The 27,345-nt window shown below is 41.3% G+C and overlaps 1 protein-coding gene across 3 annotated transcripts in view; it reads right to left on the bottom strand.

The window, feature by feature from the left end:
- Nucleotides 1–27,345, bottom strand: part of LOC144681777 (metabotropic glutamate receptor 7-like) — a 697,320-nt gene that overhangs the window by 294,544 nt on the left and 375,431 nt on the right. For all 3 annotated transcript variants that reach the window (XM_078543769.1, XM_078543768.1, XM_078543771.1), the window contains exon 5: nucleotides 24,874–25,011. In XM_078543769.1, coding sequence (XP_078399895.1) covers nucleotides 24,874–25,011 — 138 coding nt within the window. The remainder of the gene's footprint in view (nucleotides 1–24,873; nucleotides 25,012–27,345) is intronic.

Genomic DNA, 27,345 nt, shown 5'->3' with positions numbered 1-27,345 from the left:
TTGTAAAAACAAATGGGAACTGTAAAAACAAATAAGAGAAACAAAGAGAGAGCATGTGTAGTAATCTGATGTGTAATTTACACTTAAGACAAATATTGTAATGTAAGATCACATAATCTCAGTACCCAATAGCAGAGTAGTGGGGGCTACCTGTGTAGATAGTAGTCTTGAGTTAGAGTCTGAAAAGTAAAGACAGAGTTTTGAGTTGTAAGCACACAAGTGTAGCTGCTGAGTTCCTTTTGAAAATAAATAGAATGTGTTTCTTCTAAGAATGGTCTACTGATCTTCTCTGCCTTGGTACCAACTCAGTCACCCTGAAACAAGCATGCAACCCAGATCCTTTAGCCCCAACAAACCAGAGCCATGGATCCAACAGTATGACAAGAGGGAATCAAAAGGTTTTCTATAGGCACATAAATAGTAAAATGGTAGTAAAAAAAAGGAGCTGATTAGGGGCCAAAATGGGGATTTATGCATGGAAGCTGGGGCATGGCTGAGGTATGAAATGAATACTTTACATCTGTCTTTATCAAGGAAGATGCTGCACAGGTCGTGGTTAAAAAGGGGGTAGTTCAGACACTTGAAGCTTTAAAATTAATAAGTAGTATTGGATAGGCTGCCTGTACTTAAGGCACCAGCACCAGATGAGATGCATCCAAGGATACTAAAGTAAGAAAGAGTGGAAATTGCAGAAGCGCTAGCTATAATCTTCCAATCTTCCTCAGACTTGGGTTGGTGCCAGAGGACCGGAGAGTTGCAAATGTTACATCCTTGTTCCAAAAGGCTGTCAAGATCAGCCCAGCAGCTAAAGGCCAGTCAGTTTAGCTTCATAGGTGGAAAGCTTCTGAAATTATTATTCCAGACAAAATTAATAATCGCTTGGGAAAATGCAAGCTAATTAAGAAAGGCCAACATGGATTTGTTAAGTATAAATTGTGTTTAACTAATTTGCTTGAGTTTTTTGATGAGGTAACAGGGAGGGTTGATGAGAGTAATGTTGATGATGTGGTGGACATGGATTTCTAAAAGGCATTTGATAAAGTGCCACACAACAGACTTGTGAGCAAAGTTACAGCTCATGTAATAAAAGAGACAGTAGCAACACGATATGGAAATGGCTGTGTGACAGGAAACAGAGAGTAGTGGTTAATTGTTGTTTTTTGTACATGAGGAAAGTTTCTAGGAAAGTTATCCAGGTGTTAGGACCCCTACTCTTCCTGATAAATGTTAATGACCTAGGCCTTGGTGTACAGGGCACAAATTTCAAAATTTGCAGATGATGCAAAACTCGAAAGTATTGTGAACTGTGAGGAGGATAGTATGTAACTTCAAAAGAACATAGGTTGGTGGAATGGGTGGAAAAGTGGCAGATGAAATTTAAAGCAGAGAAGTGTGAAGTGATTCATTTCGGTAGGAAGAACACAGAGATATAAAATAAAGGGGACAATTCTGAAGGGTTGCAGCAGAAGATGGACCTGGGTGCATATGTACTTAAGTCATTGAAGGAGTCAGGACAAGTTGAGGGAGTGTTTAATAAAGCATACAGCATCATAGGTTTTATTAATGGGACACAGAGTACAAAATCAAGGAAGTTACATTAAACTTGTAACATTGATTCAGCCTCAGCTGGAATATTGCGTCCAGTTCTGAGCACCGCACTTTAGGAAGGATGTGAAGGCATTAGAGAGGGTGCAGAAACAATTTACAAGAATGGTTCTAGGAATGAGGGCCTTCAGTTATGTATATAGATTGGGCAAGCTGCAATTGTTCCCCTTGGAGAAGAGAAGGTTGAGAGGAGATCTGATAGAGGTATTAAAAATCATGAGGGGTCTGGACAGAGTAGATAGGGAAAAACTGTTCCCATTGGTGAAAGGAACGAGAACCAGAGGGTACAGATTTAAGACAAAAGAAGCAATGGTGACACAAGGAAAACTTTTTTTTTTAAACACAGAGGTTAGGATCTGGAATGCACTGCCTGAGAATGTAGTGGAGGCAGGTTCAATCAAGCCATGCAAGAGGGTACTGGGTTATTTTCTGAAAAGTAAGAATATGCAGGTCTACAGGGAGAAGACAGTGGAAGGGCACAAGTTCAGTTACTCCTTCAGAGAGCCAGCACTTGCATGATGGGCCAAATGGCTTCCTTCTGTGCTGTAACTATCTGTGAATAAAGAATGGATAGTGTTGCAGGGCACATCAAATGGGGTGGAGTAGTGATACATATTTAATATTTTTCTCATGAAATGTATTACTTTTTTTGTTGAGAATTTCATCACAAAGGCATTTTCACAAAATGAGTACAATAGTATCTATATCTCAATGACATCTCCCTTTCGGGCTATATCATATTCTTAATTGTAATGGATATCTGGGGTAAAATATATTTTCAATTTGAAATTGCAAATGTATAAGATGAATATCATTCTATAGCACAGTGTAAATTAACAACAGCTATTTCTTCAGTGCCCTGATAGTTTAATATTTAAGACACAATACTGGAATAAGTAAATAGTCAAATATTATCAGTCTCTAGCTGACTTGGTTGCACCTGTTTATTTCCAACAGGGAAACACCACTGGAGAGTTTATATACTATATTGAGTGGCTAAATAAATATGCAAATACAATAATTGTGTAGGTTCAAAATAAACAATGAGTTGCAATCCAGATGGTTACAAAGCAATTGTGCTGGCAAATATCTGCCAGCACTAATCAGACAAGAGCTTCCCACCTCCATGGAAGAGCATTTAACTTCCATGGGCAGACAAGCACACCATGCAGCCAGAAAATCCCAATCCCAGCCATATCCCTTTGAAAGGGAAAATGTATCAAGGAATTGCTCATCCCTTAGGAGCCCAAACCATTTGCTTGGCTTGGATCCTACCAATGAGGTCAATACTTCCATCTAAAAATTGAAATGCCTCATCTTGCCGGGTGTGCTGGCCTCCAGGACTAGCCAGGTCCTAAATGAAGTTGGGAAATTCCCACTCCCAACTCCATTCAACTTGACAACATTTGCCCTGTGAGGGATTGGGTGGAGGACAACTTAGAATAGTGGTACACAATCTTTTTCATTTCCTGGTGAGTTCCAGCAGTCTCTCATTGGGAGACAGCAGAAACCCAAGGTACTGAGGGTGTGCTGCACTGTCAAAGGTGCCATCTTTCAAATAGAACATCAAACAGTTGCTCAACTGCCCTTTCAGGTAGATATAAAATATCTCACAGCACTAGTTCTTAAAGACATCTGAAGTACTGTGTACAGTCTTAGTTCCTGTACTTAGTGGGGACTATAGTTGCATTGGAAGCATTTCAGCCAAGGTTCACTGGGCTAATTTCTGGGATGAGGAGCTTGTCTTATGAGGAAAGGTTGGGCAGGTTGGGCCCACATTCATTGGGGTTTAGAAGAATGAGAGGTGATCTTATTGCAACATAAAAGATTCGGAGGGGGCTTGACAGGGTAGATGCTGAGAGGATATTTCCCCTCGTGGAAAAATTTAGAACTGGTTTCAAAATAAGGCGTCTCACATTTAAGGTGGGAATGGGGAGGAATTTCTTCTCTTAGAGGTTTGCTAGTGTTCGGAATTCTCTTCCCAAGCGATCAGTGGAGGGTGTTCATTGAACATATGCAAGGCTGAGTCAAGCAGATTTTTTGATTTACAAGGAGTCAAGGGTTATTAGGGGCAGGCAGGAAAGTGGAGTTAAGGCCACAGTCATGATCTTATTGAATGGCGGAGCAGGCTCGAGGGGACAAATGACCTACTCCTGCTCCGATTTTTCACGTTCTTGGTTCTCCCAACTGTCCTGGCTGATATTTATCCCTCTACAACATCAATGAAGCAGATTACCTGGCCATTATCCTACTCTGTTTGTGGAACCTTGGCTGTGTGAAGTTTGGATGTCTAATTTCCTACATTACAACACTAACTGCACTTCATTGGCTGTAAAATGCTTTGGGACATCCTGGGGTCATGAAAAGAGTTACTTAAGTGCAAGTCTTTCTTTCTACTTTCTCAACTTGAGCAAAAAACCCTCATATTATAGAAGTCATAACAATAGATAAACATAATAATATTTTAACACAGTTATAACATATGTCAAAAGCAACTTGTTTAACATTGTGTTAGAACATAGATCAACCCTCAATACATCACTTCACAGCAATTGCCCTGGGTCAGCTTGGTGTGTAGATCTGCATTTTATATTTGAGGACAAATCTAACTAATAAAATATAATTAATTTGAGACATAGGTTTAAAGTCCCACTCGCAGCTCTCATTTGTTAAGCAGTTTACAGATTTGCTGTTATTCATTATGCTTTATGTATTACACAACAAAAAGCAACATTAGGAAAAATGCTTCACAAAATTGTCTGCTACACTATAATGCATCTTTAGAAACATTTTGGCTAGTTTATATTGTTTGGAATGGTAATTGTACCATTAATCAAAATCAACTGCCTGTTGTATTTGCCTTACAAAATACAAGGTCATAAATATTCGAAGTGTCATAAATTTAAACCACATGTGCAGCACAATAGACCAGACATTACAGCATTCATATTGAAGTGAAACTCACTCAGATGTTTTGCCAGTTGGCAGTATGTACTAATGACTGTACCGCCTTAACAATGCAGTAGGCTTAAACTGAGTGCAACACTTTGTGGTTTCTTTAAACTGCCGGTCAGTCAAAATGAGTTTGCTCAGCAAATGGTGCAGCCTGGCCCATGAACTAAACTGTACAAATATAACTTGTTTAATACAAGGGATAGTGCTCACTATGTCATTGATGCATGTTAGCCACTCTGAAATTAGCAGTGATGCCAGACAGTTCCATTAGGAAACATTTCTCTCTCCAGCTCATACAGCAGATATGTAGAACAGCTAGAGATTTTCATTCTGTGTACAAGAATAGAACCAGCTGAAGATCTTGCTGGGGCTGTGTTTGGAACTATAAGGTAAAGAATTTACTCTATACCCTAAAGAGAGGACTTTATTCCCGTGCTGCATTTTAAACTATTTTTCCTTCCTTCATGACATTTTCCTGAGCCTTCAACTTCATAAGGGCGAATGATTGACCTGCCCCCAGACTTCTTGGTGCTGAATTACTGTTGCAAATAAATCATTAGTGGGACATGCAAAGGGGGCAACATGGTGGGGGGCAGAAATCAGGTCATTTCCCCATTTACACTAGGTCATCTCCTGGTTATGCCAGCGTTTCTGATTTCATGCCACCCCTTGGCACTTGTTACCAATAAAATACTGTACCATTTCTTGACACCAATGTGTTTTCAACAATTTAATAATGGGGTACATGACAAAAGCAACATGCAAGTAAGCTGTTAAACTGCGTTATTCTTTTGGATCAACTTATCAGCAGTGAGAAGGCACGATGTTCCTCAAAAGGTTAAGCATAAATAAATGAATCTGAATGCATCGGAACATAGGACTTAGGGGCAGGAGTAGGACATTTGGCCCTTTGAGCCTGCTCCGCCATTCAATAAGATCATGGCTGATCTGGTCGTGATCTCAATTCCACTTTCCTACCTACCCCCATAACCCTTAACTCCCTTGTCTATCAAAAACCTATCTAACTCCGCCTTGAATAAATTCAATGACCCAGCTTCCATTTCTTCCTGGGGAAGAGAATTCCACAGACTAATGACCTTCAGAGAAAAAAGTTCTCAACTCATCCGAGAAAGAAGCCCTCTTATTGCTAAACTGTCCGCTAGTTCTACTTTCCCCCACAAGAGGGAACATTTTACTGGTATCCACACTATCAAGTGCCTCAGGATCTTATATGTTTCAATAAGATCACCTCTCATTCTTCTAAACTCCAATGGGTAAAAGCCAACCCTGTCAACCTTTTGGAGAGACTTCAAAAAAAATGTCTAAACAATGGAGGCCTCCCTCCTTTAGCCAGTCCCACATGAGATAAAAATATTTCAAGTAATGTGATGTGACCTGTGCACATTTTCATTGTGAACTTCAGAACATGAATCAAGGGATTAGTCATTATCTTAATGTTCAAAGGAGCTTGTAGATTTATCTGCAGGGTCACTTGTAAGTGATGTGCACGAGGCATGTGTTTGACACTTTAATGCCTCCAAGCATTATCCTGAAAAACATGTAACGAACAAAAATAGTTCATTAATATGACTGAATTAACAAGTTGTCAAAAGGGGACGGTGCAATCCGTGACGTTCAGCTACGTGGCTCACGGCAGAATTTTCACCACCGGCTTTAGTTCCTTACCGTCAAACTGAAGCGGGAGTCAGGAGTCTGCACTCGAGCAGTGACTCGTCTGTGACTTTCTCCGAATCGGCCAATTCATGGCCAGCGGGCGGGCTTGCATCCAATTAAGGATGGTGGGTGGGCTCTCAAAGTTAAAGGCCCTCAAGCATTGAAGGAGCAGCAGGGTTGCTTTTCCGGGGGGGGGGGGGGGCTGACATTTTCAAGTGCCCCTGGTGTCCTCTTTCCAACATTTTTTTAATTTTAAACTTAAAAGAGAGCCTTTTGCAGCAGGGTCACCGTTTTAGACGGGGGAACCACTCTGTAGAATACCTGCAGCTACAGCTGAAGGCAGGAAGAGCCTCCAAGCCCGCCCAGACTGGCCCCCTGATCTGCTGCTGGGAGGCCACCTCCAGGCAGCTGACCTGCTCCCCGATGTAATAAATTCATATGTTATGAACATGTGCAATGATGTTATTTAGCAGCATCCACCGATGCTGCCAGACCTGCTGAGTTTTTCCAGGTAATTCTGTTTTTATTTAACAGTGAACTGGCCAACTTGGTGTTTTTGTTTTTCTTTGCAAGGTCCCCGCCCCCCAATTTGTAACAGATTTTTGGAAGAGAGATGGGATTAAAGGACAAGAATATTAGTTGCAAACGGCAGTTGGGACTGTGATGAACAAGGTGAGCTGGCTCTCGATGACTTACCTGCTTGGATATGGCAGGAGGTCGCAGCTAGATTGTGCTGAGCCCCACTCTCCCTGACACACAGTCGAATAGGTTTCTGCCGGGTCCTAGTGTCCATCTAAGTCAACCTACCCACTGAACTGACTTTGGACGAGTTTGTTCTACCTTGGCTGCCTCTGTATCGCTGTCACGCACTGCCGCAGTAAACTGGGGAATTTGAAACGGGAAAACAAAAAGCGCCCAAGGGACATATCAGAAAGCTAGGAACGTGAGGGAGCTCGAGAACCGTTCATTGAAAAATGGGAGAGGGGGGGGGAAGAGGGGAAGTCAGGGTTGTTGCGGGTATAGGTGGAGGTTTGGGAGGACAGTAGAGGGGGTGGGGAGGGCAGTCAGGGGTATGGGTGTAGCCAAGGGTGGGATGGCAGGTTAGGAGGTGGGGGTGTAGTCGGAGGTGTGGAGGGCAGCCCGGGGGGAGGCGTGGGGGGTGGAGGGCAGCCAGGGGAGGGGAGGGGTGGGGAGGGCAGTCAGCAGGTAGGGAAGTCAGTCGGGAGTTGGGGTGGGGAGGGGAGGGCAGACAAGGTGGAATTGGGGAGGGAAGTCAAGGAGGGTGTGGGTATGGTCAGGGGTTGGGGAGGGCAGTCGGATGTGGGGAGGGCAGCTGTGGGGGTGGTGGCATAGTCAAGCATTTGGGGGCGTGGGTAAGCCCCATGGCGAGTCAGGGTGGGTCAGTGCTATAGTTACCCAGAAGCTAGAAGTGGTTTAAATTGTTCTAACTTGTCCTGAAGTAACTATTACTGTAACAGAGTCAGATCCATCGAAGTTTGCAACTTCAATCACATCATTGGATGGTTCCCAGTGCAGCGCAATTGCCCATCAGAAGTTTCAACTTCCCAGGCAACTGTCATGCAATTCTTACCTGGGAACCTCTGATGGGGGGGGATTCCCCAAAACATCTTTGGGGTACCTCCAGATACACAGCCCCATAGCTCGAAGGTTACTGGTCAAACCTTACATTTGAGCTAGCATGTAAGGAAAATCCTCTGGAATTTTTTTTTATGCAAGTGACTAGTGCCACCTCTGTCTGCAGTCAGGAGGATTCCACCAGCCCTAAAGTGGAGAGCCTGGTTAGAAGAGTAGTGGTGATGACTTGTTACCACAATAAAGGCACCCACATGGCACAGGTATGTCTGTATAGAAGTGTCAAATGCTTTAAGTGCTCTCAGATAGAGTGAAGGTCAAAGCAGGAAAGAGAACTCATTCCACTAGTGATGGAAAACAGCAACATAAGGATGGAATTCGCCATCTTGTTTTGAACCCAGAGTGCTTAAGCAAAGAGGAGTAGGGCTGTACAGTAAGTCCTCGCTTTAAGTCATCCCATGTAACGTTTTGTTTCAAAGTTGTTTATTTTTTTTAGGGCCGGTTCTTCAAACTTGCATTGCCATTTTCATTTTTACATACCTCAAGTTGTTTGGGGAGATTCCCAGATCAACATACACTAAGTAAATAGAAATCCTATTGACTTGAACCTGTGGAAATTCAGGCAAATACTGGAAACCCATCTGAGGATGACTGAAGAGCTTGGGTAGCCATCTGTGACACAGGGTTAAATGTTTTCTTCAAAGGGTGAAAAATGCTATGGAAGAAAATCATTGGGGCAACTAAACGCAATGTGCAGAGATAAAAGGAGATATGAAAATGTAATACAGCATTTCATGATTGAAAGGTTACCAAAAGATTTTTTAAAAATACATTTAGCTCTGAGACTGGGTGAGGTGTAGAAGAAAGCACTTAAGGGACAAGATTTCTCAACCTTAGAGGAAAATATGAGAGACTTTCAGTGGGGTTTAGGGAAAGGGTCAGAGGGCCAGACTTAGGGGCCTCTCCTCAGCTTCTAATCATAGACTTATAGAATAATCAAATTATACAGCACAGAAGGAAGTCATTCATGCCTGTGCTGGCTCTTTGAAATAGCTATCCAACTACATGTAGTCCCACTCCCCTGCTCTTTCCCCATAGATCTGCAATGTTTTCCCTTCAATTAATACAGTGATTTATTTTATTTTGTAAGTTATTTCAGCTAGGAATGCACAGTGCTGCAAATGTATGGTAAAGTATTTCAACCTGTACATTGTTTTTTCTGGATGGAAAATGTCTGAAGGAACCCAACTCTGGCTTTAACATTGATTCCTATGGGAAAAATGATTCATAAATTTGTTTCACTTAAAGTTGTGATTTTTAGGAATGCAACTACGACTTTAAATGAGGATTTACTACAGGTCAAGAATCCATTATCCATAAATCCGAAAAATGAACACATCCAAAAACCACGCTTCTTTAAAAACCTCAGCGCAAGAAGTCTAGTTGTTTGTCTGCACTGCTTACCTTGTGATTTTTTGTGGTGAATTTGTCTAAAATAAACTTATTACAGCTTAGGCTATTGTAACGTAAGTTTATATGCGGTATCCAAAAGCCGAAATTACCTGAAATCCAAAATGCAATCAGCCCAACTGGATATGTATATGGTATTTATGCCACGAGCAATCACTCAAATGATAGAGACCTTAGTACAAAGGAGTTGGTGGTTCAACAATACATAAAAATGTGTATGATACTGCTGCAGATTGTTCTGAGTAGATTCCCTTAGAAATCAACAAAACAAAAGAACCGAATTTACCGAACGACGCTAATGAAAAAAATGGACACGGTTTCACCTTTTAATAACTTTTACTTTAAAAATAAAACCAAAATCAACATTAATTAAAGTTGAATTAACTGGCAAATCATGGTCAATATATATTATAAAATTATACATTAAATGTAGATACAACAAAAATGGATCTCAAGGATTTACTAGGCAGACCATTTAGCATATATGGCATCAATTTCAGCCACAAAGTCCTTCAAGACTCGAATCTTTTTAAGGTAGAATTCCAGCTCCTTTTCTTGAAAGATGTAGCCACCAATTCTCATCCAACAGCAGCTCCCAATCAATCCGAGTTCAACAAAATGGTGTACTTCTCCAAAACCATCTCAGCTCTGCTTTATTGAACCCGCAGTGACCACCCTACACAGTGTACGGCCAAGTCTGGTCAGGCAATTACTTTAAGTAACAGAAACAATGACAGAAGCCTTGTATTTACCTATTGCCAGCTCCTGGATCCAGTCCTCACTTTCTTTAGTGAAGTAAACTAAGTGATGTGAGCTCTGTGTCTTATATCTGGTTTCACCCAATTTCAGTTTCCCTAGAAACCAGAAGCTTCAGTTTCCTTTTCAGTTAGGGTCTGACTCAAAAAGTACAAGTTTTGAAGCCAGGGTCAGTGCACCCAACAAAATGTTTGACAAGTCATCTGTCAGACAACAGCTCGCAAATGCTCCCCCGCTGGTCTCACAAACCAGGGATTCTATTGCAACACATTTGAGACCAAATTCAGTGACACACCACTAACTAAGAGCACAGTTCAATTGAAAATTTACTCTGTTGAGGTGTTAGAAATGTGTGGATAAATGAAGTGCATTGTTCAATATAAAGGTAAGACCCTCAAGATGTCCATTGTTATAGTGAGATATGTCAACAAACCCACTTTAATGAGTAAGGATTGGCTTTGCAAGCTGAAGTTAGACTTGAAATACGTTTTTCAAGTTGACATGACCAAGAAGCTTGATCAACTATTGAATGACTACAGCAATATATTTGAGATAGTTATGAAGGCATAATTGGTGTGGAAGCCCATTTCTGAATTAGGCCAATGTAAGACCAATACATTGCAACCCATCAATTCCACTTGCTCTCAAAACCCAGATTCAAAGGGAGTTAAAGAAGCTAAAGAAATGGTGTGCGAGTGAAAACCGATCACAATTCTTGGGCAACCCCAATTGTGGTAGTGCCCAAGTCAGACAAAACATGAGACTTCTCAGGGACTACAAATTCACAATTAACCAGACAAGTTGATGATGGGCAGTATCCATGATCGATCTCCAAAGATTTATATGTGGAGTTAGCAGGACCCAAGAAATTCATGAAGTTGGATTTATCTCAAGCTTTTATGCACAGTTCAGTGTGGACTGAGAAGGTCAACAGTATCTAACAATAAACCCACACATGGGGCTATACTGTTACATGAAGTTGCCCTATGGTGGGACATTTTCTCCAAAAATCTTCCAACCTCAAATGGGTACAATTTTGCAAGGAGTGTGACATTGCTTCTGCAAATAGGATAATGTGTTTCAGAAAGAGAATATTCAAATGTTGGATGAAGTATTAAAACGATCACAATGTGAAGTTGAAATGGGGTAAGTGACAAGTGTGCTTTCCGGCAATCCAAGGCCAATGCCAAGCTCGGCCTGAAAAATCAATGAAAAGGAGCTACAGACAGTGAAGGAAAAAATAGAGGCTATAGGCAATGCTCCGAAGGCATAAGGTGTGCCTGAGTTTAGATCTTTGCTAGGCATGTTCCAATACTACTTGCAATTTCTGCCTGGGGCTTGCAATGGCTCCACGGCATGAATTATAGAGGATAGTTGGGAAATGGGAATGGAATGAAGTCCAACAAAATGCTTGTGTGTGTAAGAGAGGTTTGACCAGTGATGCACTACTCATTCATTATGACACAAATTGCAACCTGAAACTAACACATGATGCTTCAAACTATGAAGTTGGGGCAGTGATAAGCCATGTCATTGATAATAGTCAAGAGAAACCGATAGCATTCTTATTGTGTACTCTTACCAAGAGTGAACACAATTACACACAGATGGATCATTTTCAGAGTGATAAAGCTCCAACAATTTTTTGTTGGGTAGAAACTCCATGCTAGTAAAAGATCATAAAGCTCTTGTAGCTATTCAGGGGCAAATGTCTGCAATACTGACAATGGTAGCGTCAAGGATGCCACAATGGGCTGTACTTCTCTCACAGTATGACTACAATATTAAATAGTGCGGTTCAAAAGAGAATGCTATCATGGATGCACGGTAACATTTGCCTCATGAGGATTCAGATGAAGGCTGTTAAGGTTGTCACGATATGATGTGTGCATGTGCGATATTAATCTTTAATTTCATTGGTTTGTCAAACACATATTGAACTGCTTTAAAAAGACTTCTAAAAGGCAAGCACAAACACTGACTTAAGATGGCTGCCACAGGTTACCTGATGTCTGGAATTACAAGTCGGCTAGTTTCTAGAAATTTCCAACATAGATTACAATTAAGGCATGCCAAGACAACCTCCTATGGGATTTCAGACCTGCTGATATCAAGAATTACTTCAAATATTACTAAAACTGAATGGCCCTCAACATTTCTATAAAACTACCTTTCAGGCAGAGACAGAAAGCCTACAGGGACAATGGCTACATTGAAAGTGTTCTTCCTAGCTAATCAAGAGAAGAACAGTCCATTCAGAAGCGTGGCTAGGACATTACAGAAATGTAATCGCCTAGGCCATAAAAAATAGCCATGGTCTCACCGAGCATGAGCTAATCAATCACCTTCTGAAATCATTATACGAAGAGGACATGTGACCAGTAAAACCATTTTGAAATGTCTTTTATTACAACACCCTGGTTGTTTAAGATAGTCTACAAGAAAGTTGCCAATGGAGCAGTAACACTATTTCTCTGCCCTCTCTCAAGTTAAAGACCGTGTCTTTGATACATTTTGGAATCCATGAGAGATAGAGAATTTCCGTCAAAAGGAACATCAGGTGCGAAAATTACCGACTTTTGGGAAAGATGGATTACTGTTTAAAAGAGGCCATTTCCAGAAACTGGAGTTTACATCAGCTTCAACTCCACTGGAATTTCAAGAGCACCACAAAAAAAATCTGCCTCAGCTGCAGCTACCAGCAAAGGACTCATAAAAGTAAACTATTGTTTTCTTTTTACCTTTAATCATTGCATCTCAATTTGGCCAAAAGGTAACCTTCTACTGTATAACTTGTTATATTTACATGCTTGCTTGTGTGTTGTGAAGGTCGGAATGTGGGTTTACCCTTTTTAAATATCTTTTTATCTTTATTTGGGTGGGTTTTAATTCAATAAAAACTAACTCCTTCGTGTTTAAATTCAAGAAAGCCTGTCACAGACTGAGTTATTTGCAACCAGCACATCAATGGTTATGTACAAACACTGAATTAACTCCTTCATCCTTATGAATTACAAAAAGCCCTGTTACAATCAATTGAGGAGTGAAAAGGGAAGGCCGAGTCCTGGCATGTGTCCTCCCTGGTCGTAACAAAGTGCAATCTTCACAGTAGTGGTAATAGATGATGACTTTCCAATCACAGCAATTGTAATTGAGTCTTTGAGTTCCAGCTGCAGTGTTGAAGAGACTATGAGCAGCCATATAATGGTTGAACAGAGTTTGACCATTGTACAGATGAGGAGCCCTTCCACAATCATTGTAATGAACTGTCAAGTGGACAGGGCTGCATCAAGAGTTTGGGGGGGGGGGGGGGGGGGGGAGGAGGAGGAGGGAGGGGGGGGTGGGAGGGAGGGGGGGGTGGGAGGGAGGGGGGGGTGGGAGGGAGGGGGGGGTGGGAGGGAGGGGGGGGTGGGAGGGAGGGGGGGGTGGGAGGGAGGGGAGGGAGGGAGGGAGGGAGGGAGGGAGGGGAGGGAGGGAGGGAGGGAGGGGAGGGAGGGAGGGAGGGAGGGGAGGGAGGGAGGGAGGGAGGGAGGGAGGGAGGGAGGGAGGGAGGGAGGGAGGGAGTTGGTCACAGAATGGTGATCACTAGTTATTTGAGATAGGATTCTGGCAGAACTTCATACTGAACACATAGGAATACTCAATATGAGATCCACAGCAAGAGGATTTGTTTATTGGCCTGATCTAGACAGTGATGTAGAATCAAAAAAACAAAAACAGAATTACCTGGAAAAACTCAGCAGGTCTGGCAGCATCGGCGGAGAAGAAATCAGTTAACGTTTCAAGCCTTCATGGCCCTTCGGCAGAACTGAGGCATAGTTAGAAGAAGGGAGAAATATAAACTGTAGAATCAATGCTCAGTAAATGTACCATCTGCCAAAACTCTAGAAATAAGCCCCCAACTCTTTTGCAACCATGGCCATGGTCAAGTAGCCCATTTCAAAGAGTTCATGTAGTTCTTGTGACAAGTTAAATGACAATTTCTTGATGCGTATGGATAGTGAAAGTGGGTTAAAGTAAACCATCACTGTTGAACGAACAATAGGCAAGTTAAGGTCCATTTTTGCTTGTCATGGATTACCTGAGGAGCTTGTCTCAGGTAACGACCTTCAATTTTGCTCTGTTTGCAAAATTTCAGGACGGAAAACAACATTGAATGTATCCTTACTGCTCCTTACTGTCCGGCATTAAATGGCGCAGCTAAAAGATCTGTTAGGATAGTTAAAGACGCACCCAAGAAACAAGTGCTGCATGGCTGCTCAAATTATAGGATGAAACAGGGACTGGCTAATTTTCTGCTCTCATATGCGACAACTCCACATGTCACTACAGAGTATACACCCAGTGAGCTTGAGAGAAAAAGGTTAAGGACACTTTCGAATCTGGTTCTACCAACCTTGACTTTTAAAGCTGAACAGAAGCAATTCAGTCAATGATATCAGTATGACAAAGGACAATGCAGTTTCAGATCAAATGACCTTGCTTGTGTTGAGCCCCCTTCACAAGTTGGATGTGGGAAATGTCGTAGAAATGTGTGGAACTAAAAGATACTTGGTTAAAATTAATGGAAAGATGAGAAATGTCCATGTAAATCACATGTGAGGGATGAACTAAAACATGAGCATGATCCACTTGATCACAAACTCATACCAGAGTGTGAACAAGGTCAGACTTCAGTGTCTAAAGTACCAATTTCTGAGAGAGAAACAGGACCTTCTGAGTATGAAATTGAAGCCAAATAGTCCAAAATCTGACTCCACTCCAAAGCCTGCAGGGAGAACAGGAAGGCTTCATCAATCAGTTACCAAACTCAATTTGTAGATGTAGCTTAAAGGAAAAAAGACTGTCAGTTGTAATCATGCTTAGTGCATTTTTAAAAGGGGAAAAACAGTGTAATGTAATATGTTAGGAGCATGTGAAGTGTACCATGATGTTAGTAAAAATGTGAGCTAGCCATCTTGGTGTCTGCCTTTCTCTGCAAGTACCTCCCAAGATGGAACACCTGACATCTCCAGGGACTTGGGAGGCCGACTGGAATTTTCCAGTCAGCCTCTGACAATAGGCGTAGGTGGCCCTTAGTCAGTTAAATCAGCTACTTGCCACTTGCAGGATGGAGCTGGGGAACGGGCACGCCAGCTGGTAGCATGAAATTTATGTGTCCAACTGCCTCTGTACACGTCTCTATCAGGACCAAAATTTCTGCCCTCAGTTTCTACTTTCTTGTTTCATCAAACCGCCCCTCAACCACCTTAACTGACAAAATAGAAGAGAGTATCAACATGGAATCTACTAATGTTGTATTCATATGTCAGCAAACCAACTGCAAGTAAACTGTTCCCGAGTTTCCTTCGGGTTTGGAGGGGCAAATCATATCGTCAAATATGAATATGCAATATCATGCCATCACCTTGCGTTACCTCTGCCACTGAAGGTGGACGCAGGTAATGTTTTTGCCTGTTTTTTTAAAATCAGTTCGAGAACAATATATCTCAAAAACCAATCAACAGATTTTAATGAAACTTGGTGCTCAGATAAGGTATGGTCCAAGGAAGAATTGGCTAGCTTTTGGCGAAGATGTAGATCCAGATCCTGGAATTTTTTTGAAGATCCGTTGCCATTGGGAGATCGGGTGAGCTGATTTTTAAAAAAAAAATATTGTGTTTTGTCTCAACTGCTTTGTTGGAATTTGTCACAACTGTCAAAACGAAAGCACAGTTTTCAGAGTGGGTTGTTGGATGCGGACTGACTTGAAACCTCCTCTGTGAGATGGGAGATCTTATTGAAAACATTTTTTTTCAGCTTTCTAGTTACAGGTCATCAACCGAGCAGGGAAAAGCCTCAAGGAAGAGCTGCATTATTGTATTAATGGGTTGGATTTTACAACCCCGTCGCAGCAGGGGCAGGGCCATAAAATGCGTCAGGCCGTTCAAAAGTCCGTTGACTTGGCGGGACCATAAAATCCCGCTGGCATAAAATTCCGCCCAATGTTGAGGCCGCACAGCATGAGGGAAGCATGTGCTCTTGTCACTTGTTCATTTTGAAATCCTTGGATTACTTTTGGCATTACCACTGAGAAGGATAACTTAGTGGAACTAAAGACCAACCAGGTGAACATTGATGATAGGAAAAATAATGGAATCACTACTGAATGAGAAAATAGAAAAGCATCTAGAAACCAAAAATATAATAGTGAATAGCCAGCATGATATCAAAAAGGCATGTCTTGTTTGAGCAACCCCATTAAATTTTTTGAAGAGGTAATAGATATCTGACAAGGGTAAATTTCCAAAAGACCATCTATAAGGTGCCAAAATAGATTAATGAATAAGGTGAGAGTATGCAGATTCGGGGACAACTAGCAGGGTGGATAGCCAGGTGCAAGACAGAAAACAGAGATTCAGGAAGTAGCATAACTGTGCAGAAGGGTCCCACAAGGATCAGAGCTGGGACCATTGTTGTTCACAATTTATATTAATGGTCTAGACTTTGAAATCAAAAACAGGATTTCTAAATTTGTAGATGACAACGAATTTGGTGGAGATGGGGTTGGGGGAGGGGAGGGCGGAGAAGCAGTGGGGAAGTCAATACTGAGGAAGGCAGCAACAAATTACAAAAATACATTTATAAACTTCCAGAATGGGCATAAACTTGGCAAATTCGTCTCAATCTGAGGTATGACATTTAGTAAGAAAATAAGGAGGTCATATATTACTTGAAAAATAAGACTCTAAACTGGATAGAGGAGCAAAGGAATTTAGGAACACAAATACTAAAATCATTAAAGATAGCAACAGAGGATAATAAGGCCAAAAAAAAGCTAATCAAGCATTAGGGTTTGTTTCTGGAGGGATGGTACTGAAATGTAGTTATGTAAAATTGTTTGAACATTGGTTACGTAATACTTAGTTTTATGTACAGTTCCAGTTATCATATTAGAAAAGGATATAAAGCTGCTGGAAAAGCGTCAAAAAAGATCTATGAGGCTGATACCAGTCCTCTGAGATTATTCCATCAGGAAAGGATGAGTAGGCTGGGCCTCCTTTCTCTTGGAAAGTAGAACAAAAAACTAGGGGCCATGAATAGAAGATTAGTCACAAAGACATCAAATAGGCAATTCAGAAGAAATTTCGCTACCCGCAGACTGATGAGAATGTGGAACTGACTTCCACAGGGACCGGTTGAGATGGATAGTATAGATGCATTTAAGGGGAAGCTAGATAGGCATATGAGAGTGAACCAAAAGGAGGGTTATGCTGATAGAGTTAAATGAGGTAGGATGGAAGGAGGTTTGAGTGGAGCTTAAATGCCAGCATGGACTGATTAGTATTTGCTGCTTGTTCTATATAATGTCTAAGACAATGGCCTCCATAGTCTTGCACAGCTTCATCATTGGGCAATTGACCTTCCAGAGGGTTGTGTTTACACTGAAGTCTGAGATCTGCATTTTGGATCTGATAAGCCATGGGCCAGATTGTGCAGCTGGGTGTAGAGGTTGATGCAATTCGCCACTGTTTCTATCATACTTTTACTATCAGTATGCAGCTAGAACCACCTCACAGCAATGTTAAAAAGGAAATGGCTGATTTCCCTTTGCTTTGCATCAGAGGAATGCAGGTGCAGGTATTCGAGTCCCATGCAAATAAGGTGGCAGTGATGTAAATGTCCTTCGGACATCTTTTCCTTCTCCTATTCTGGGAGGGGGCTCAATAGCAAAGGAGCCCAGAAGAAATTGGTATCAAGCCCCTTGCTCAGATAGCAAAATGAGGGAGAAGAGGATCGTTTTTTCTACTGGTACCCAAGGTGATAGAGTAGACCTTTCATGTCTGTTTTATTTAGGGGGCAGCCAGTAGTCCACACAAGTGAGTGACCTCTATGGAGACCTAGGACACTATTTAGGCTTCTCGTTCAGATTCCAGGGACAGTCACTTGCCCTGAGATGGGATACCTTAGAAACCTTGAGGCTATGGGAAGTATTAAAATGCTAGTGGGTTCAGGTCAAGTCAGGTGGAGCACAGAGCAAGCAGGGAGAAATAATAATGACCATGGTGTGTCACTACATCCTTAGTTACAGAATCTCTCACTATTGTCAATTAAGCTGCTCAAACCTCTAACAGATATGCAGAAAATTATTGTGTTGTAACCTTAAATGAACTTCATCAATTGAGAGAGACAACTTTTAACTGAGTTCCTTTGCTGATGTATTTTCAGTCAACTGAGAAAACGATTGACTTTCACCCTGATGAACATATTTATGTGAATCCAAGTTCTCCATTAGCATATCAAACAGGTGTATGGCATCTTCATAATTAATTTAGGATGAGTTCCAGATGGAATTCTGTCAGAATCAATCCAATTAGAATTGATCCTGACTTATCCTGAATGATGTGAATTGTGTTCTGCTTTGGGATCAATTCCAGCTGTTAACCTCATCATCGCTGTTGGTATTTAATTCCATTGAGCAAGTGGTTTCTTTCATTAGCATCTGAAAATGTAATCAATTATTGTGTAAGAATGGGCAGTTTCATTTTAACCCAGGAAGAGCCCCTAGCTACTGCAAAACACTCAATAATGCAATATAAAGAATGTATGAAAGAAAGCTTGCATTTTATAGAGTACCCTTCATATCCTTAAGACATTGGCAAAGTGTTTCACAGTCAGTGAAGTTTTAAATGTAGGTATTATATATAGATAAGGCATAGCAGCCAATTTATGTACAGTAAGGTTCCACACATTGCAAGTGAGACAAATGTCCATTTAGTCTTATGGGCAAGTGGAGAATACTTCTCCTCTGTCTTGCCAAAGCAATCTAGAATAGGATTAAAACAAACTAATAAGATCCCACACAGCCACAGTACCTGGAATATGATAAAATCAAGTATTGTCAGTTGGCATAGGTATTGCAATATTTAACATCCTAACTGCAATCATTAACAACACAAATGGGTGCCAACCAATGCCAATGGTGCATTGGGAATTCCAGCAATGCCTCATGGGGGACAAGCGAGCTGTGTCGGGGCATGTTTTACAAACCATTAGTTTGATTCCATAATGTTGGACTGGTTAGAGGTAATGGTTGACGTACATATGTTCACTTGTGCCAGCAGACAAGCAACTGAGGCTTTCCACAGTGGGATAAAGGGTGGAATGTGTTGGCATGTCTATGGTTTCTAAATATATTCACTCAACTCAATAGACATCATTTCACAGGTTCACAGTCACAGGATTGTTACACCGCAGGAGGAGGCCATTCAGCCCATCATGTATGCACCAGCTCTCCAAATGAGCATCATGATTTACTGCCATTCTCCTGCTTTTTCCCTGTACCCTTGCACATTGTTTCTATTCAAATAATTATCTATTGTCACCTTGAATGCCTCGATTGAACCTGCATCCATCACATTTCCAGGCAGTGTATTTCAGACTCAAATCACTCACTGTGTAAAAAAGTTTTTTTTCTCACATCACATTTGTTTCTTTTGCAAATCAGTTTAACTCTGTGCCCCCTAGTTCTTGATCCCTTGACAAGCGGGAACAGTTTCTCCCTACCCACTCTACACAGCACTCTCGTGATTTTGACATCTCTATCAAACCTCCTCTTAGCCTTCTCCTCGCCAAAGACGACAGTCCCAACCTCTCCAATCTATCCTTATAGATGAAGTTTCCCATCCCTGGAACCATTCTTGTAAACCTCTTCTCCAATCTCTCCAATGTGATTACATCCTTCCTAAAGTGTGGCACCCAGAACTGTACACAAGACTCCAGCTGAGGTCTAACTAGTGTCTTATATAAGCTCAGCATAACCTCTCTGCTCTTGTACTCTATGCCCCTATTAACAAAGCCCAGGATACTGTATGCTTTATTAACTGCTCTCTCCACCTGTCCGGCCATCTTCAATGATGTATGCACATATACACCCAGGTCTCTCTGCTCCGGCACCCCCTTAAGAATTGTACCCCTTATTTTATATTCTCTCTCCATGTTCTTCCTACCAAAATGAATCACCACACATTTATCCTCATAGAACTTCATCTGCCACCTATCTGCCCACTCCACCAACTTGTCTATGTCCTTTTGAAGTTCTATATTGTCCTCTTAACAGTTTGCAATGCTTCTAAGTTTGTATAATCCGCAAACTTTGAAATTGTCCCCTGCACACCAAGATCTAGCTCATTAATATATATCAGGAAAAGCAAGGGTCCCAATACCAACCCCCGGGGAACTCCATTACAAACCTTCCTCCAGCCCAAAAAATATTCATTGACCATTACCATGTTTCCTATTATTCTGCCAGTTTTATATCCACATTGCTACTGTCTCCTTTATTCCATGAGCTATAGCTCTCCTCATAAGTCTGTTGTGTGGCACTGTGTCAAATGCCTTTTGAAAGTCCATCTACAGCACATCAACAGCATTACCCTCACCAACCCTCTGTTACCTCTTCAAAAAACTCTAGCAAGTTAGTTAAACATGATTTCCCCTTTATAAATCCATGCTGGCTCTTCCTAATCAACCCACATTTTTCCATGTGACTACTAATTCTATCCCAAATTATTTTCTCTAGAAGCTTCCCCACCACTGAAGTTAAACTGGATGGTTTTTTGCTGGGCTTATCCTTACAAACTTTTTCAAACAAGGGTGTAATGTTTGCAATTCTCCAGTCCTCTGGCACCTCCCTTGAGTCTAGGGAAGACTGAAAGATTATGGCCAATGCAATTTCTGCTCTTACTTTCTTCAATATCCATGGATGCATCTCATCCAGTCCGCTGCCTTGTTAAGCTTAAGTATTGACAGTTTATCCAATACCTCCTCCTTATCAATTTTGAACCCATCTAGCAACGAGTTTCCTCTATAACCGTGGCCTCGGTAGCATCTGCTTCCTTGGTAAAGACAGATGCAAAGTATTCATTTAACACCTCAGCCATGCCCCCTTTTCAGTCCCTACTCCTTTTACCACCCTCTTACTATTTATGTGTCAATTGAAGACTTTGGGATTCCCCTTTATGTTGGCTGCCAGTCTTTTTTCATGATCCCTCTCTGCTTCTCTTATTTGCTTTTTTACTTCCCCCCTGAACCTTCTGTATTCCACTTGGTTTTCAGTTGTATTTTCTACCTGACACCTGTCATAAGCACACTTTTTCTTCATCATCTTAATTTGTATCTCTTTCTTCATCCAGAGAGCTCTGGATTTATTTGCCCTATTTTTCCCTTTTGAGGGAATATACCTTGCCTGTACCCTAACCATTTCTTCTTTGAAGGTAGCCCATTGTTCCGCTACAGTTTTTCCCGCAACCCCTTGGTTTCAATCTATCTGGCCCAGCTCCATCTTGCCCCATTGAAGTTGGCTCTCCCCAGTTAATTATTCTTGCTCTGGATTGCACATTGTCCTTTTCTACCATCATCCTAAACCTTATGATACAATGATCACTGCCTCTTAAATGTTCCCCCATTGACACTTGATCTATTTGGCCCACCTCATTTCCAAGAACCAGGTCCAAGAATGCATCCTTTCTTGTTGAACTGGGCACATCCTGCTGTAGAAAATTCTCCTGAATACAAACTCTTGCCCTTCTCCATCCTTTACCATTGTCCCAGGCTACATTCGGGTAATTAAGGTCCCCCATTATAACTACTCTATAATGTTTGCATCTCTCTAATTTCCCTGCAGACTTGTTAATTGAGGCTTGAGAGGCCCCTGGAGTCCAGTGCATCAGGAGTATCTTTTGCCAGTTTCCCCATTTATTTCACACTCTCAGCAAATACTGTTTTGTTTAGCATAAAGCAAAAACACTGGTCATTAATAGAAAGGGGAGGGCCTTGTAGAGTAAGCAGAATGTCCTCTTCATTCTAGTTTGGATCAGTAATTTTAGAAATATAAAAGGTGATTATCAAATTGCCATCTACTAAAAAGTGATAACTGATCATTTGAAAAAAGGATAATTCCCCTGGGTCTCAAGCCTGATGTATTTTTCAGATGTGGCTTAAACATGCAGCAGCCTATGTGACTATGCAAATTGGGGTCCCAGGCTGGTTATATCGGTGAATATTGAAAACTATAGCCTGACCCTCTGCACCTCATTCAAGGACTGTTCCTTCAATTATTGACCCAATTAAAGCAGCAGCGCTCTTAATCATTTTTAATGACAGCTGCTAATACTGCAATTCTATCACCAGCACTATCAATTATATATTGAATAATGGATCCTTGGGAGTGATTTAATTCATTAACAAACTGCATTCAATTCTCTGCAAATTGTCTAACTCACTCATGCAATCTAGAACGACAACTGATGTGGGAAATGAAAATAAGTTGATTCAAATTGAATGGGATGCCCTGGATTAAAGTTGAGGTTGAGGTGAAATTGTAATGAGAAGGAAATGACTTCAAATGCTTTCTTTAAAACATCTGGTTAACACATTCATCTAAAAATTCCAGCATATGTTTTTTGAAAAGAACTCATTAAACAGGTCAACAGCCTCATGAAGGCAGTCCACACAAGACCTTTATGGAAACACGTCAACAAAAATGTTGACAAAAAACTTCAAAAGAAAGAACTTTCATTTATATCACACCTTAACATGTCTTCCAGACAGCCCACTGGCTTCATGGCCAGTGGATTAGCTTTGAAGTTCTATTACTGCTAATAGACAGTGTAATGTGGTAGCAAATAGGTGCAGCGCATCAAGACTCTGTAAACAGCAAATGAGATAAATCATAGAATCATAGAATGGTCACAGCACAGGAGACAGCCATTTGGCCCATCATATCTGCGTGAGATCTCTGCAAGAGCAACCCAGCTAGTCCCACCCTTGGCCTTTTCCCCTATGGCCTTGCCAATGACCTGTTTGTCTATTTTGTTTTAATGCTGTTGATTGAAGGAGGAATGTTGGCAAAACATGGGGAGAACTCCATCCTATTCTTCAAATACAGCCATAGATTGCCTTCTTTCTGCCTGAACTATAAGAACAAACAGATACAACTTCAGTTAAACTCCTATTTTTACAGAAAGCCGATCTAACAACTCAGCACTCCCTTAGTACTATACTCAGGTGCCAGCCTAGATTATATGAACTCACAACCTTCTATCTTAAAGACTAGAGTAAAAACAAGTATTCCATTCTCTTACCATCATTTGTCAAAGTTTATTAATGCAATTTATGATTTCTGGAAACCCTATTTCGAATCATAGAATCCCACAACACTGAAGGAGGCCATTTGGCCCGTCATGCCTGTGACTGCTCTTTGAAAGAACTATCAAATTAGTGCCACTCCTCACTCTTTCCCCCAGCCCTGCAAATTTATCAAGAAGCATAGGTTATTTAATGGGAAATGAAGTGATGTTATTTTCTGTTCAATGTATTCTTCCCTTGCCACTTATTTCTGCCTTGGAAAAAAATTCTCGTCTCTTTTGAAATAATACGGGCCAATTATTTGAGCTTCCATTTTGAATTCACATCCTATCAGAGCTGTTTCGATACTGTCAGTGAAAAGTTGGGGGCCAGATCTTTGAACTGGCCTGTGAGCCATACTGCAGCCACCAAATTTAGCAAATACAATCTGCCCAGGTTCCTACTATGAGACACACTGGTGCTCTATTAATATAAAGATTTTATTTCTATTTAATTTTGGAAAGATGTTGGAGGAGTACTTTGAACAGGAAGTACCTCGCTGTACTTTCCATCTTGCTCTATGTCTGATGGGTGTTTCCTCCACAGCTATCAGGACAAACAGGGACGGAAACCTCAGCACGAGTAAGTGTAAATGAACATTCATGCAAATGACGGTCTGATGCCATGTCAAGTAACTGAATACATTTACAATGCCACAATAGTTTGCCAATCACAATGATATTTACTGTAATTAAACCATGCAATTCACAGTAGAAGAAATCCAAAAGAGTGCCTAAAGTAGACAACTCTATTCCATCATGGCTCTGTGACTTTAAGCACCATGTGGTTTCATATTAAGTAACATGTCTCAGGTTGCATTCTTCATTTATGCCATCAGCTGATCTCAGAAAGATAGTGGTAAGGGAATTCCACTTTGCTGCACAGTCCCTGGGTTGGAAAAAAAGTGGGTTCCTGCTCCAGTTAACTACCTAGTGACCTACTAGAAAGAACACGAGATGAACAATGGAACATGCTCAGTGGTGATACCCTGCTCAGTCGCTATCTACCTGTTACCCTGTCTATGCCCAGCCATAGTAATAGGAGAGTGACCACTTGGTCGAAGTACCAAGAGGTGCTAGTGGAACTAAATTCTGCCATGATCCACACCTTCATGAAGAGAAAGGGAAAGAAACGGCCAAAAAAAAATCCCATCACCTTGAGCTATGCAGCTTCTGTGGTGAAGATCAGGCAGTCCTGTCATTACACACATTGAGCATTATCAATTTTTTTTATAATCAAATCCAGAAAGAGTTCCTAATAGCTAATCTTCAGAGTCAAGTGACAAGTGACTACTCTCGCATCAGTGCCAGAGTAATGCATTCAATTACGCAACCAATTTATTACACATCAGCAATAATGATGCATCTATTGTATTAAAAGCCAGAATGAAAAGCACTTTTCTGCTTTTGTGCAAATTTGTTAAACTTCAATCTGCAACATGTTTACATTATTAATAGGTGAAAAACAAAATGTAACCTGTCATCTCATAAAATATGAAAGAATAAAGTCATTCTGACTGTTACATTACACCATACCTTCCTTTGTCTGCATAATTTGATCAAATTTCATCACAGAAATTGCTGCTAAGCTGCTGTTTTTTGTGAGACTCACTTGTAAAAGTCAACACTGATAAAGGAGAGAAAGATTGGTAACCTGTGCATTTCTTAGCCGTGTCTTTTTTTGATCCCGTTCGCGTCACTTGGCAGTCAAAGTTCTCTTCCCAGAACTCTGCAAACCAGACATTTCTTCGGTTGTTTTCCAGGGTCCGACTGGTGAAGTAACTATCAAAGCCTGGTGGAAAAAGAGAACACAGACTGTTTACAACAAGCCAAAATATATTGAACTGTGTAGGCAATACATGAAGAGTATGGGGAGGGAAGGAATGAGGAAGGAAGAAGGGAAAGGCGGGGGAAGGAAGAAGGGAGAGAAGAAGGGAAAGAAAAGGATGGAAGGATGGCAGGAAGAAAAATGAAAGAAGCAAAGGAATCCTTCATTTTAGTTTGAATAGTTGTTAGAAACCAGGGATGAGAATGAATAACAAGTTAATTTAGTTTGCTTTCTGACAAGAAAGATCAATGGGAGAAATGTGATTTGTTCCAAATAGAGACATAATATATTATTATAATCACGCCAGGCAGCCCAATGGCCAATAATGTAGAACTCTTATTTCACATATCTGCAAATCCCATTCGAACTCTATCGAAGACTGATGATTGCAACATTATGAATGTATGCAGGGTACACCTGAACCACATTGCTTACTGATCAGATAGGCTTCAGCTTATGTAACAATGCTGCATTTAGGACATCCCTGGGAGCGAAATCCCCACAGACCCTGACCTGAAAATTCAGTTACATCCATAAACAGTGGCCACAGGCATGATGCAAACTTAGTGCTGCCAGCTCATTATTATGAGGCAGGCTCAGATTGGCTGTGCACCCATTTGAAAGAACAGGAAATCAGACTTGACTGATGCCAATTAAACCTTGTTAATGGAAGATGTACTCTGCCTGCAGAGAGCAAGAAAATTTTGCAAATGGTGAAATGCCTGTGAGAGATCCAGAGAGGGGATCCAAGGTTCTCTGATAGTGTTGGAGCCCTTAGTCCAGGTCTCCTCCTTTAGGGAGAACATCGGACACAATTGGTGACAGAGGCCACAACCAGAGGAGGCCAAGTATTGCTGTACATCCTAACTCCTGTGGAAGAAAATAAGTTAACAATCACTGACAGAGGGGGAGTTATGGCTTTGGTTAATGGAAATGCTGGGGGAAATGCGAACACAGGCTTTTTCATACCATATCCTCTCTCTCTCTCTTATTTTGTCTCTTCTTAAACATGTTACATGACCAATTGCAGCTGCTTTCAACAGCCACTTTCCTCTCCACTCTCCCTTCACACCAAAGCTATCCCTTATCCTTCACTTTTATTTCAGGCGCTGAAAATGTGAGCATTCCTTTGAAAGTAGCAGCCTCACTCAATCAGATCCAAGCAAGTACCACCTGAGAGAGACTGGCACCGTGTGTACTTTAAATGGCAGCTAAAGGACTGGTCATCAACTCACAGCTGCTCCTGTCTGCTTGGCTGCTCTTTCTCATCCACTAGCCCCAAAGGCAGACTTACTAGACACCTATGACTGCAGTAAAACTGCTTTGAAGGCAGACAAAATCAGTCCAGCACCAGCAAAGATTTGTTAATAGTAGTCAGAACATAAGAAGTAGGAGCTGGAATAGGCCATTTTGCCTTATGAGCCTGCTTCACTAATCAATAACATTACAGCTGGTCTACCTTAATTCCAACTTCCCGCACTATTCCCATATCCCACAAATCTATCAACCTCCGTCTTGAATATACTCAATAACTCCATGACAATCCATGGCTCTATGGGGTACAGAATTCCAACAATTTACAACTCAGTGAAAAAAAATCTCACCTCAATCCTAAATGGCTGACCCCTTATTCTGAGACTGTGATCCCATGTTAGAGATTATCCAGTCAAGGAAAGCATTTTCTTAGCATTTACCCTGTCAAGCCCCCTACGAATTTTATGTTACATTCATCTAAACTCCAGGAAGTATGGACCAAGTCCAGTTAATCTCTCCTCCAGGAACCAGTCTAATGAACTTCCGTTGCGCTCCCTTCTCGGGCAAGAACATCATTCCCTTGGTAAGGAGACCAAACTACAGACAGTACTTCAGGTGTGGCATCGCCAAGGCCCTGTACACTGGTAGTAAGACTTATTTACTCTTACACTCTAATCTTTTTGTTACATTAAACTAACATATCATTTGCCTTCCCAATTGTTTGCTGTACCTGCATCTTAACATTCTATGATTCATGTGCAAGGTCCCTCTGAATACACACATTTCCTAGCCCCTCATCATTCAAAAAATATTCTGCTTTTTCTTTTAGTTTTTTTCCTTACCAGTCTACATCCTTCTGCAACCGCTTTGTGCGTCCCTCACTGTTTATTTTCCCACCTAACTTTGTATCATCAATAAACTTGGATATGTCTCTCACAATTTTATCATCTAAGTCGTCAATACAGGTTGTTTAACTGAAGCCCACACACTGATCCTTGCAGTATCCTGCTAATTACAGTCTGCCAACCTCCCATTTATTCCTAC

Source organism: Cetorhinus maximus, chromosome 6 (assembly GCF_964194155.1).
Source record: "Cetorhinus maximus chromosome 6, sCetMax3.hap1.1, whole genome shotgun sequence".
Taxonomy (NCBI): Eukaryota; Metazoa; Chordata; class Chondrichthyes; order Lamniformes; family Cetorhinidae; genus Cetorhinus; species Cetorhinus maximus.
Note: the sequence above shows the minus strand (reverse complement) of the source record. Positions and strands in the feature narration are given on the sequence as shown.